This window comes from Ixodes scapularis, unplaced genomic scaffold (assembly GCF_016920785.2).
Source record: "Ixodes scapularis isolate PalLabHiFi unplaced genomic scaffold, ASM1692078v2 PGA_scaffold9__187_contigs__length_104089568, whole genome shotgun sequence".
Lineage (NCBI taxonomy): Eukaryota > Metazoa > Arthropoda > Arachnida > Ixodida > Ixodidae > Ixodes > Ixodes scapularis.
The window spans coordinates 91,802,734-91,817,266 of record NW_024609884.1 but is presented as its reverse complement, the minus strand read 5'-3'; the positions used below and the strand labels follow the sequence as shown (position 1 = coordinate 91,817,266).

General features: G+C 43.9%; 1 protein-coding gene across 2 annotated transcripts in view; it reads left to right on the top strand.

Annotated features, from left to right (window-relative positions):
- Window positions 1–14,533, top strand: part of LOC8041128 (solute carrier family 15 member 1) — a 340,827-nt gene that overhangs the window by 312,528 nt on the left and 13,766 nt on the right. For both annotated transcript variants that reach the window (XM_040218270.3, XM_029975228.3), the window contains one exon: window positions 7,751–7,932. In XM_040218270.3, the coding sequence (XP_040074204.1) occupies window positions 7,751–7,932 (182 nt within the window). The remainder of the gene's footprint in view (window positions 1–7,750; window positions 7,933–14,533) is intronic.

Genomic DNA, 14,533 nt, shown 5'->3' with positions numbered 1-14,533 from the left:
TCAGTTTCTACGAGCGCGGATAGATCGCGCTGCAATGCAGTTGGGCCACCGCTCTCGTGTTCCAATTACTTCTGATCGTGACTGTACAGTCAGCACCGAATGAAACCCGAACGCGGGAACGCGTGGCCATCGATACAGGCTGCCCCACCTGGAGGGCCCCCGAGAACTAATGAAAATGCACCTGGGTGCGAGGGTGCGGGTCCTACTAAGATGTCCTCAACCCTCGCGTGGGGCGTCTGGGACCAGAGTGTCGAACCGAAATTCTTATCGGTTCGGTTCGGGTTCGGGTTCATGGCTTTCGGTTCCGTTCCGGTTCAGTTCCGGGGAGCACAAAATAACGGTTCAAACCGGTTCGAACCGGTTCGAACCGGTTTGAACCGCAAAATTGAGAAAATATTTTCCGCGTTGTTCTGGCAATAGACACTATTTGCATCGTGAAACGATTAACTATAAAGTTTCTTCTATCGTCCGTGCAATTCAATTTTGTCTTCAAGTACCAAAAATATAAAATTCAGTTATTTAATTTCTCCGCAACAGTAAAAAAAAATTAAAAAAAACTACATTAACGTGCATCACGTTGTGTTCATACGACTCAAGATCCCTTTTGTTTGCCAGCCACGTGTATTTTACCTGAATCAAAATGTTTAAGTACAACACAGTAAAGAGTTGAGCTTGTTGGTACATACCTGTAAATAGATCAGCTTAAAATTTTGAACTATATGTTGTCTTTTTCCGTCCTTTCTTTCTTCGGAATTAAGTAAAATTCTAAAGTTCAAGCTGATCTATTTACACGGTAAAGAATGTTGTCGCAAAGTATAGTAGGTCGCATAAAATACCCGTAATTGGTACAACTTTGTGTCGCAGTATTAAAAGTTAAATCGTGATTGTGTCCTTGAACTAAGAAATTAATTACAGCACTAACAACAAAATGAAATGGGCACCTCCTGGCTATATATATCATGAAATATGGTTTACGAAATATGTTTCACAATATATATATTAGGAGCTAAAGCAATGAAATTTTCAGAACGTCACGGAAGTTTTAGGAAAATTCCTTTGAGTCTATTTTTTATAGAAACACCGGGCGGCAATCACAATGCTTGTTTTTCTAACCAAACATTGTTTACACTCAGCACCGCGATGCATGCGACTAATCATGCAGAAAGGAGTAATCGAAATTGTTTACTTTAATCTATACGCACCTTCGCACTCAGATTGAATCTGGCCCAACATAGCGTGGGCCCAAGTAAACATTTTTTTATACAGGATGAGCTGGCATAGCCTGGCTGTTGAGCTTTGTTCTTGACAGGAGGCCGGTAAATTTAATTTGCAAATGAGCATCACTCTTGCTAACTGATGATTTAACGCGACAGCGTGAAGGAGCTCATGTCGCAGAAAAGTCGATGTCGGTGGCGTGACTGGAAAATCCTGATTGGTCGATAAAATTTTGACGTCACAGCTACATGCCCTCGCGCAGGGATTTCAAACAATCCACAATGCTCACGTTAAAAGTGACATCACGCGTGGAACGAAAGTGATCAAAACATGACCTGTAGTGCGAATTAAAGTTCGCCGTATGTCTCAAATTATTTCACTTTAAAAAGTAATTAATTTGCCTTAAAAGAAAAAAAAAATGTAAAAATTTTAGGCGGGATTCGAACCCACGATCCTTCGGTTGCGAGTCAGACAGGCTCCTTAATAGGCCACATGAGGCACGCTTGCACGGCGAATGAGAAGGTGATGCGAACGAGGCCCGTCAACGCTATCGCGTTCAACTTTTAAGGGCGAAGCTTAAGCGGCCTCCAAGTTTTTGTTTCTTTAAGTAAAACGAGGTAGTATTCCATGTTATACTCGACATGGAATCTACTTAATTGGACACTTTCTCACGGTTTGCGTGCGTAATCGTCGTAGTTCCGCCGAGCGCCCTTGTGTACTTTGTTTTTGTCCAGTCCACAGAGACATAAAAGTTATGTTAACCGCATAAAAGATGCAATAACAGACTTCTATATGTTTGAGAAGTTATATGTCTGAGGAACATACAGTTATTTAAATTAGCTTCAAAATAAGAAACGTGTGTAAGACTGTGCCAAATCCCTTGCAACGTGCCTGTCGAGGATAAAAACGCCGAAAAATATGTGCAGAGCACCTTTCAAATAATTGGGGGGGGGGGGGGGGGGGGGGGGCTTTGTTTTAGGCTGGTGGGCCCTTTATTTATGTTGTCACATCTTCAGTTAGTAATTAAATATTTTTTTTTTTTATAATGATCATTCAATTTTCTTTTGTATAAAGCTCACATAACCGCTTGAGACCGACACGGAAGGACGATATTCGAAACTACGTGAGCTGTTGAGTCTGCGTAAACGTGTTTTTTGTTCGATGATTAGCAGTGTGAAACATCGGGTTGCAGGGTATGCCAAAAAGGACTCTGTGCTCGCATGATAGATCGGCAGGCAGATACACGAAATGTTCAAAAAGAGAGAAATAATTAATTGTATTTTTCCAAACAATCCCTTACAGTACGCCTTACTGCAAAAAGAGATGCATAAAGATGCATGCAATGAAATTCCTAATTATAAATAAATAGCACGAAGGACAGACAAAGATTCTTCAATCCTAATATAAATCACATTTTATCAATTTGCATGAGCGCAAAACTTCGCGAATTACTGCCTCGGGAGGCTAAGGCTATATTCGGTTTTACCTGTACTTGTTTTGGGCCCTCACTTTACAAAACTATGCTTCAACTGTCACGCTCTAACATATCTCTAGGCTGCCGTACATCATCGCAGGACTGCTATAAATACTGCACAACTTTACAGTTAGGACATCTATTGCTAGTGTTGGGAACATAGCATTTCACCAGAAAGCTGAACAGCTTAACATGGTATGCACGTGACGTCATCACACTATATGCTGGTGGTCATTGTGATTTTTTCTTGCCGATAAAATCAAATTCGATGGTGCAAAATGCTCGCTACAGGAGGTTCGCGCGCAGTGATATCTAAGTATTTTAAAGGCGCGTATTATTATTCTTAGTGCATCTTTGTGAGGAACTGCGCAAGCGTCTGGCACGATCAAAAGGTGCTTTTTGGCAAGAGTGTTGTTTGCAAACAAAGTAGTTTCCGGGGCTACGGTTTTTGGTCTGCGTCGAAGATGCGGGGAAGAGGAACCTTTACATCGCAGTATGTTTTTTTATAACTACCCCCCCCCCCCCCACACACACACACACATACACACACAAACTTCTTTTTCTTTTTTTGTTGCTCCTCCAGAGAATATTTTGTATTCCTGAGGAATTACCGCCTCCGTTTGCGCGTGCTAATTCGACAATTTTATTTGTCACTTGCTGGCAGCAACCCTCCATTGCTTTTATTTTGCACCCCGTGAAGATTAAAGGGGTCATAAAATGATATCGTGTTAGAACGTTCATGATTTCGCAGAGGCGCATTGCTCATGGTCTGGCCCAACTATACTCGGAAATGACCGCCACTGATTCAGAAGCTTGTTTGTCGCGGTGAAATTGCGAGGATAAAAGGGGACTATTTTTTTCTGTCTTGCCTTCGCAAAGCTTGATGACGTAATTGTGGGATCGAAACCACCCGCCTGATGACAGTCGAGCGCGGCTCATGGATTGGACACGAGTACTGCGTGAGCACTGTAAATCGGCTGGTAACAATCAATGCCTCGACGGACACTTGGGTAGTGGCTCGTGTCCAACCACTGCAGTTATGAGTACGGCCGAACTCTAACAATGCCTCGAGCTCGCCCCCCCCCCCCCCCCAGCACGGGTTTTTTTCCTTTCCAACCCCAGCACGGGGGTATGATTAACGTTGGCGGCATAAGATAGGCACCAGGCCACATGGCCGCTTCTGGCTCCGAGTTGAGGGGATGAATGATGCTCATATTTCTCCAATTTTTTTGGCCACTGCCATTGCCTAGAAAGAAGATCAAAGCCAAGTTTATTCAGTTATTAACGTTAGGGAGTGATTCTAAGTAGTAAACGTGAATGTATAAAACATTGTTATGGTTCCTTTAAGCAAAATACAGAGGTGGTTGAAACTTCGGCAATAACTTCAGAACGATACTCGTGTGAGACTTGGAGCGACTGCCAACGTTCGTTCGGCTGTGCCCCTAAAATCGCTAGGATCTTTTTTTTTTTCGTCATTTCTCTTGTACGCACACGTAGTTCTATATAACGTCATATTAATGAGACACATTTAGTCATTTCAATACTTCTATTCTCGGGGACATCCTTCGGATGCAGTTCAGCAACCGCGAAAAAAGATTTGGGAGCCTCAATGATGTAAAATTACTCGTGCAACGTTTTTTGTACTTTCAGTAAATACTGCTAAGAAGTAACCCCTGACGCTGATAGCTTGCGAAAACATCCATTAGTTTTTCCCTCTGCGCAATAGCAGATGCAGAAAAAATAAAGAAAAGATACAGCTGTCGATCGCCTCCAACTCCCAAGTAGAACAAGCGGCCACGTGATCTGACGCTAATTATATACCGTCAGTGTTCAGTCATGCGCTAGGGTTTGGAAAGCAAAAACTTGGGATGGAGCTTCAGATATTGTTAGAGTTCGGTTATTATCAAATTTAATTGAACATGAGCCGTTACCCGAATGTTTGGCGATGCTGATTGTCATGAACCCGAGCACACGACTCGGGGTTATGAAAATCACTTACGTCACGGCGTCACCTGACTCGCGGTGCGAAGTCGTGATGTCATGTTACGTCACGCTGTCAACACGGTTAATACATCTAGTGACATCCTCAAATTAAATTGACTTGGCGCAGTGGGTCACGTGACATTTGTCAGCATGCATTGACACCATGACGTCACGTGACAATGTGACACATGGTTAATCATAGTGTCAATACAAAAGCGCCACGAAAACCCACAATGTATCATAAATTGCAATTCTCTTTGTGACGATTTGATCAATAGATAGAAATAAATCTGCCAATTTTTTATTCCCATATATTCATTTTCTGATACTAACGAAAAATTAAAAAAATTACCTTGAACCGTTTTGAACCGGTAACCGTTATATATTTTTTCGGTTCGGTTCCGGTTCAGTTCCAAGATGGCGGCAAAGATTTCGGTTCGGTTCAGTTCCGGTTCGGCTAAAAATAACGGTTCGGTTCCGGTTTTCGGTTCGGTTCGGTTCCGGTTCGACACCCTGTCTGGGACTTCCGCGTTTCGCCGGTGGCGCGCTGTGAGCGCCGTCACTCAGGGTGCTTTTCTGTCGCCCCACTGCCGGCCCACCGTCGCCCGGTTGACACCGGGCGGCCAATTAACCTGGCTATAGCTCTTTGCGATAAGCCCTGCTCAGAGAGGGTGATGAATTTATTCCGCTCCGGAATTGATACGCCTGGCATATCGGTGGTTACCAAAGAGCGTCAGCAAGCAATCCTTCGCTTTTTAAGAATCGACTGATAACCTCGCACAAAAACATGCGCATTGCTCATAAAAACCGAGGCATCCGCGTCAGTCTATTGGAGTATTTTTTTTTTTTATAAAGAGTATGGTCGTGCCAACAAACGAATTTTATTTTCCGTTTATGACGTTTCGCTATTTCTCAGAAACCGCACGTGGCACGTTGTTCACCGGAGCCCCAGCGTGGTTCCGGCGACACGTCATCAAGCACTACGGGTCTTCCGTGCACGAAATGTTTCAACTTTCATTTCGCCCTTGCGATACACAAAGCGATAATGAATGACAGTGCTGAAGAGATATCGCGGGGAATCCGATACACAAAGCGAGTGACTGTGCTTTTTGTATCGTATGTGACGGCGCTTACAGCGCGCCACCGGCGAAACGCGGAACTCCCAGACGCGCCGCGCGAGGGTCGAGCTCATCTTAATAGGACCCGCACTCTCGGACCCCGGCGCATTTTCATTAGTTCTCAGGGGCCCTCCAGGTGGAGCAGCCTGTATCAACGGCCACGCGTTCCGGCGTTTGGGTTTCATTTCGTGCTGACTGTACGTTTATTCTCCCGCAGAGCGCTGAGAACCACTCCCTCCGACCTACGGAGGGAGCATGGCTGAAAAATACGTCTTGCTGTAAGATCGCAGCGTGCGGTTTGAACAGTTACGTCATTCGATTGACATGCTTCGTGAAGATTGCCTCTCCACGTGTTCTGCAAAAAAGTACGCCCGCAGGAAGTTTTAAAGGGTAATTATTACGATCTGCAGAGGTAACCTTGCAAATAACTGGTTTAACCTGGAAATAGCTGTTGTCAGGAACAAGGTGGATTTTTCACGTGCTCCGCGTCCCTGTGGGAGTGTGCGGATCATGCCCTTGAGGTAAAGATTTTTCTATTGTCAGTCGTTGATGGGCTGAGCTGTCTCAGTACAATTTTGAAAACGCTTGCTTGTTTACTTCTCTTCTGAACGAGCGGAAACCCCAGAAAGCGTGTAATAAGAGACTGGCAAAAAAGCAGAAAAAAAAAAAAAACGCATTTTTACGTGTTGAGTGATGTTGATGGGGCGAAGCTCTGGTGGTGCTGATGATACTGATTTTATGGTTCATAGGTAGTGCTGATGGTGCTCATTTTTTGTTACTGCTCATAGGTAGTGCTGAGTTCCGGGTTGTCGTTTCGACTTCATTATTACTGCTTTATGGTCGGTGAAATGCAGAGCCAGTGGTTCTTCTAGCGTATCAGCTTGGATCCGCTAGAAGCCGTGGGAACGCATCTCCACTGCTTAAGTCAACGGTCCATGTCAGAAAGAGAATGTGTCGTATGGAACGTGGTTATATACGCATTTGAGCATTTGACCGCAGCGCTTTCTCGCTTATAAATGTTGAGCCAATGCATGCCAAGTTTAACGCGATTATATACGCATTTGACCGCAGCGCCCTCTCCTGTATAGACGTTGAGCGGCTACATGCAACGCTCCATCCATGACAGAAACCCCAGCTCTTGAGTTGCTATCACATCTCAGAGCCCCTTATTCGTCCCGCAGTCGTGGCCGAGTGGTTAAGTCGATGGACTAGAAATCCATTGGCGCACAGGATCGAATCCGGTCGGCTGGGCAAACATTTTTTTCTTCTTATGTGAGCACGGACGCCGGATGGACGGACGGACGGACGGACGGACAGACGAACAAGGCTAGTCCCTAAAGAACTTCGCCCCTAAAAACTGTTTTTTTTTTTTTTTAACGTTTTCGACTAATGGTCTCCGAATGGACTCACATCGCAGCCAAGCCCTCATGGGACTCTTTACTTGCTCACTTGTCATGGTCCCGCGGGGGCTGGGGTCGACGGTAGTTCAGCGGGGTTGCCCGCCGTCTCCGTGGGTCCGCGCCAGGAGCGACCATCGGGTTTGGTGGTCCGGTGAAGAGAGAGCCGGCCGCTCTTTCTCGTTGTCAGCTCGGTCCCCTCCCCGCAGTGCCCCCTCCGGCTGCCTGACCCTTGCCATTGGCTGACGCCCATAGATGAGTTATTTCCCTCTCGGGAGAAAGGTCACGTGACGTCAGGTGGAGACCATGGGGAACGCGGGAAAGGGTTCCCGCAAACCTCGTGGTCAATGCATATGCAGATAGCATTTTCGGGACTGAACGATCATGGCCATTCATAGCATCCGTAAGCTGATCGTAGCGATTGGTTCTGCGGAAAAACGAACGCTCGGCAATTCATACGATTATTGTAGTGTAGGTGACGTCGAAGCATGTTCAAGCCGTAGATTCGATTACATGGGACAGGTCCTCAGTGTTGTAACTCGATGTTTTTCTTCTTTTGTCAGATCCCTCACACTCACCTGAAGTTCGAGAACCTGGATTCCGGAATGCGAGTTTTGTACTCCGTTCAGGAAATAATTACGAAAGTGGTCTTTGAAGGGGGTGCCAAAGGGAAAGAGGTTCTTTATCCTATAACGGGAAACTCATCCACGGGATACACCAACCTGAGCAACATAGCGCCTGGAAAGTAAGATTTTTGGTTATTGATTTTTTCCCTTAATTACTTTTGTTTTATTTTTGGAGATGGCTTCGGCGGCGAGGTGCCAGCCTTCTCCACAAAGAGGACTTTCTCCTTACGGACGCACAGCACCCAGGTAGCACGGCCATAGCGCTGTATTTTCTGCGTCACTTAGCGCGGGCCAGCGCGGTGCAGATCCGAGTGCTGAGTCATCGTTCTACTGGAACTCCTCTGTGACTGAGCTCTAGTCCTGGGCGAATGCTGACGCAGCACTCGTCCCCGATTTCTCCCCCGCTGTGGTAGGTAACATTAAAAATACCGCTCTACAGCCTTGCCGTCAGAACTTGCTTCCGTGTTATGTTCTAGCGCAGCCGACACAGCGAGCCGATGAGGCCAACAAAACAGCTGCAACGTCATGGCATGCATTATTGACGGCTAAATCAATCAATCAAGTACAGTAAATGCGCCTCGACATTGCACGCTTAGTCTGTGAATCTGCTTCAATGTCGTCTAGGCTTTGACTGCGCTTTGGCTTATAGTGAAACAAAGTATCGGTGCTGCGAAGACTGAACTTGAATTTCTGAAATCAGAAATGACTGTCAACCTAACTGCATTTGATCTTATTGTCTCTTCTCTTTTGCCTCTCCTTAGTTACTTTCCCTTGCCTCGAATTTTCCGCCTTTAATCTTTTGCTCTCTTTTGGAATTCCTATGTGTCCGTTGCTAGTTGAAAGATGTGGTTCTTTCGTCCTACATGTTCATTTTATCTTCACTCTTGCCCCACACCAACACGCTCTTCACCCATTAATACCAACGGCACTGTTTATGAACCTATCACACACGCCTAATTGAACGAAGAGCGCGTACATTGCGCTCGTCGCCGTGATCTACAGAAAAGGCTAAGTGAATGACTAAGGCCAGAAGACGTCTGTTCTCTGATATGTTATCTGTGCTGGATTGCCGAGCAGCGTATTGGGAAAAGCTGGTGAAGTCAGTCAGCGGGCCGATTTCGGCATTCTGATTCGGGCTTTTTGATGGACGTCATATTTATTTATTTTTTTATTCCAAAATATTGTTAGCCCTCTCTTGGGGGCTATTACAGGGAGGGTCAGAGCTACTAAAAAAAGACCTGGTGGACGCTTCAGATTAGCCTTTAAGAGTGAAACGAATAGCGAAACATAATAAACTCCCGATCGTTCCGAAGTCGTGCAAGCGTCTCTGCTTAACCTAGGGAGTAGCGCGTCTAGCTCGCAACCGGAGGGTCGTGGGTTCGGATGCCGCCTAAAATTCTTCAAATTTTTTGTTTAAAGTATATAAATTACTTTAAAGTGAAATCATTTGACATACGTGGCGATTTTTAATTCGAATTGCCCATGTCGCGTTTAAATCACTTTCATTCTATGCGTGACGTCACGATTCACGTGTGCGTTGTAGGTTGCTTGAATTTTCCTTCGTGAGGTCATGTGTCTGACGTCGTGACCCTATGAACCAATCAGGATTTTTCCGCCATAACGCCACCGACGCCGGCTTTTCTGCGACACGAGCTCCTCAACGCTCTCGCGTTAAAATTTCTAAAATGCAAGAAATATATGATCTACAACAGACAGGCGTAAAAAGAAAAAAATTACAAATCAAAGACAACGCTAAATATAAGTTTTCCATAAAAAAAAAGCCGTAAAAACAAGAATAGGTATAGCGAAGAAGATTGAAAACAATCTATCATTTCATATAATACATAAAAACAGCGGTCTCCGCTTTTATTCATTTAATAATGCAATGATGGAATGCTCTATAGAAGTCACCGTTTCTATATTCACAATCTCATTCGGCAATACATTTCAACGGTGGTTTCATTTGAAATCGAACACGCGCGTCGAGTGGTTATTTTTATTTGCCTAAAAATGTATATATGTAGTAGCCCCCAAAACCGCAGTGTAACTTTTCACTATCTGGATTATGGAACTGAAGGCTGACTGATTTTCGCGTTTTTCTTTTGTTTCTTTGGCGTAGTCGCTGCTGAGACCGATGGCCATTCTGTTTAACTTCTTTTAGTGCTTTAGCGCTACTAGTCTTAGCTGTAATTAAAGTACTTCATTATGACACCCTTAGCGAAAACTAATACGTTTGAAATATACCACATTCTAATTTGAGTGTATTTGAAATACAGTTCATAATTGTAAGTACACGAAAAATATACCGAAAATATAAACTTCTTTTTTTTTTTGCTTGGTACTAAAATATATTTCTAAAAGTCATTTTAAAATACCTTTACTTAAACTACATTTGAAGTTCCCTTCATGCGTTTTGAAATATGTAAATACTAAATTAATAGGCACAAAATACCTTTCACATATATTTCTTGAAATATTTATTTAATTCATGCAAAATATACTCCAACCCTAAGAAAATGAAGCAATCAAAAATACGTGCAGAATACTTTTAAAATACCTAAAAATCGTAAATACTGTTGTGTTATACTCTAAGTGCCTTTTGACTGCAATACTTCGGTAGTTTGACTTAAACTACCAAAACATTGAAAAGCTCCCCTTCTAGAAGTTCTCTTCAAGCAGATATGGAGTAGACTGAAGCGCCTAAATACAACATTTGATTAGTTTTTCAACTGAATCGCGCAGCACCGCACTGATAAATCAGCCCAGTTTATGTTATTGTTTCCTTTTTTCTATCAAGAACACACCTGATCTGTTCATTGCACACCAATCGCAAACGGGTTTGAAGAACTACAACCACAACATTTGCTGATGCTGGAAAGCTTCAGCAGGTGCTGTGAACAGATACATTTGGCGTGGTTTTGTTAGCACAATGTTAGTTCACTGAACGTGTATACTCACCATTGTACGTGATGCGAATAGTGACTTTAATATAGTGACATTAACTACCATATTAAATAGTCTACTACTAAAAAACAAAAACAAAACAACTACTGTAAAATATTTATTTTTCGCAGGCTCAATATTTCGCGATTTAGGTCAAAGTTGGAGTTCTGGAATAATTCGCAAATTCTAATTTTCGCGACGCGCTGGGATCGCAACATAGATTTTAATGTTTTTACATTTTGCCGGAATTGTTCACGGGACCTATTTTTCGGAACTGTAGGCGATTCGCGAACTTTGCGAGAATTAGGTCCTCACGAAAATAAAGTCGTTTACAGTATTTTAAAGTGAAGAAACTGCCTTAATTCGCTTCGTCCTGAGTGGTGCTACGCAGAGAAGCAATAACATGTATCTTATGAGCCGTTTGTGTGGATATTCTTTTAGGGACTGCGCCGAATTGTTAGTAGTTGTACCAATGCCTTTTAGTAAGAGATATCGTCCACGAACTTCAAAACACTGTTTCCCCTTTGACAGACTCCCGAGGAGAAGATCGAATACTTGGAACCTTAATAAGCGCAGAGGTGGTCACCGAAAAAATGATTACCTTCAATATGTAGGCTATATAAGGCTCTAGAGCAGTCAACGGGGCTGTGAATGAGCTGTTCAGTGCGTCATAGTGTTCGTGTTCGTTTCTAATGTAGCTTTGTAAGATGTATTTAGTAGTGCCTTCAAATACCACAGGGACACCATTTGCTGACTAAATCGAAAATAAAAAAAAAATAATTGTGTAACCGGTTTTTAATGCACAAATGGCATCTTCAGTGTGAAGGAATAATATTTTTGGTATATCTAAAACATTTTTTTGATTCATATTTATAATGTATTTTGAATACCTTACGGGCGTATTTCGAATGCGGCCAAAATAATACAGAATAAATACAAAATGAATATTCGTACTAAATATATTTCAACTTCGTTTGAAGTACGGCCTCTTTTTGCTAAGGGCAGATCTGCATGATTATTTTCTTTTGTTTCCGACTCTGGAAATTCTTTCAAGTGGCCTGACTTGAAGTGAAAGTTTAGTCTCAAATAATTATTTTAATACTTTTTGTTTCAAGTCGCCGTCATTTGCTTTATCTGTTTCAGCCAGTCCAAATATTAGCAAGTTCGGCTTCGATTTTCGAAGTCGACCATACGATTGTTATGTTGTTCGAGAGTTTTCTCGAGGATTTCAACTTCCCTGTCAATTCCTTTTACGTTCTCATTGAGGTAATGAACTTTTATCATAACGTTCTAAAATTTTCTGATTTTATTGTTAATTTTCTTGATACTGTCTTCTAGGCACGTTTGATAAACTTTCATGTTCTTCTGGTTTGTATATATTTCTTTCTTTCTGGTTTGTATTTATTTCCGTTCTGACTAGACAAAGCCAGACAGTATTTCCAGGACCTTTTCGTCAGGCCCAGGATTGTCCTCCACGTCCCTGGACAATAAGAGTTGCCATTCACACATCCACTCCATAACACTCCGGCATTCCAGCAACATCACACGACACTTCCGAGGGCTCGGCACGATTAAGAGAAATACACAATCCCTGCTGAACTCCCTTGCGTTGAACATATTCCAAATCTGCGTGAGGAACAGAGTAGACTTCAGCATGTTGGTCGTCGCGTGGTTGCCGAGCCCTCTCAGATTCAGCAGGTCTGGACATTGTTTAGTAGCCTGGTTGCCGATGACGTCGATGTGGGCGGGACAGTGGCGTCACAAGGGAGGGGGGGGGGGGCGGGCGGATTGCCCCGGGTGCAGCGTTCCGGGGGGTGTCACGGCGGGCCACGAAACGGGGGGGGTCTCGGGCAACCGCCCCGAGTGCAGCTGACCCTAGTGAAGCCACTGGAGCGGGGTGCAAAGTAACCAATCCTGGTTGCAGAGTTCGACCGAGCCCGTGTCCGCTGCGGCATGTCCTAGCACGTTGAAACAGTTAGAGTTTATAATTTGGCAAATAAACCAGGGAATCATCTGTGTGAGGAACATAGTAGACATCGGTCTGTTGGTCGCTGTGTGCTGCCGAGCCCTCTCCTAATCTACAATGGCCTGATTTACCGGGGGGGGGGGGGGGGGTGAAGGTTAGGTAAACACGCATAAATAATTTACGCGCGAGCCTTTGACCGGTTTCCCTATTTGCTTACCCGATAAGCGTAAGCAAATCTAGGAGCCGTCTAAGAGCCATCGCGTGAATCACTGCGGCGCGTTTATCTAAGCATCGCCCGTTGGTCCTACAACTTACCTTACAAGTTTTTTTCGAATACGCTGCCGAGCAGACTGAACGTCACGCTGGCTACAGGCTCAAACACGCCCATACGTTTCTGCTTTCCCGCAAGACCATTCGGAGAGTCAACCACTACGACTTCAGAAGGATGTATATATGATGAATGCCGAGGTCGAAAAAAAGTTTTCTCTTTTCGCAAAAAAAAAGAAAAAAAAAAAGATGTTCAATGTAGTAAAAAGGATGGTGGTCTATTAGTTCACGTCATGCTTACTGTGATTTCACAGACTTCGCCGTTAAGTCGAAACGTTTACTTCGGCCTCGGTTAAGTAGACGAACGAGTCTTCTTGAAGTGTATATGGGTGCTATGCGGCAGAGTACGAATAACTAAAGCACCACTCATTTGAGTGAATGCAGTCACGAGACTGCGAAGCGCGCTGTAGAGCCACTTCTCTTTATATCTGTTTTTAATTTGATTAATACACTCTAAATGTGATTACTCATGACATGCGGCACAAAAGTGCATCTTTTGTGCCGCTTGATTTATGCGTAATTATGTTACTCATGCGAACGTTACTCATCCCATGAGTAGCAGGACGTTACCCATCCCATGAGCAAAAACGGTTTCCTATGTTTAAAACCTCCTCACCACTCCCCCCCCCCCCCCCCCCTACGTGCGAGGGGGACCAGTGAAAGAGTGGCGAGAAAATTTTCCCGCCTTTGAATGTTTCTTGCAGGCCTGGATTTAAGAGCAGCGCTGATCCCCGAGCTCTTGTGAGGGTGCTACTGGGTTCGGCATGCTGTCAGCTTGCCCACCGGACCTGGGAATTAATATACCTATCATTTAAAGATGACGCATGATCCTCAACCGCAATGATGACGAAATTCTTATAGCTTGCTCTCCAAATAAACTGGAAATGGGGACGCAGCAAGTTGCCTGGCGGTTCGATGGCAACTTTATAGTGAATGCAGAGAAGCGGGATGAAATCTATTCGCCAACAACCTCCCAGGTGCCAGACGGGCCTGCTGGAAGGGCAAAAATAACTGTTTGGCATGAGAGAAGCAATACTCAACTTGAAAGAACTTTATTCCAAACAAATTTTATCACATCTCGGGATGATATGCTTGTCGCAATTTCTAACTTAGAACTACACCCTATTTTACTCAAACGAACTTTGAAATAAAAGTACTAGAAAATTTCGCAAAGGAGGAAGATCTGTACTCTTGTCAAGAACCAGAATAGCGATCAATTTGTTAAGCTACTTCAAATACTGTTTGCAAGCACTTATCAGGGAGCAGAGGCGAGCTGATTGGTAACCTCTGTCGAACCTTGACCCCCGTTTTACAATGAATGTTTGCAAAAACCCTAAAAGCTGCCCATAGGAAGATGGATAGCTCAAGTTCAAAATATAATAAACACCCAGCAGAAGGACAGACGCCTTGAGGTCGGAGCAGGTGCTTGGTAAGTTGACCACCTGGGGACTGCTTCCGGGACAGAGAATACCCTTTGTTTTGGA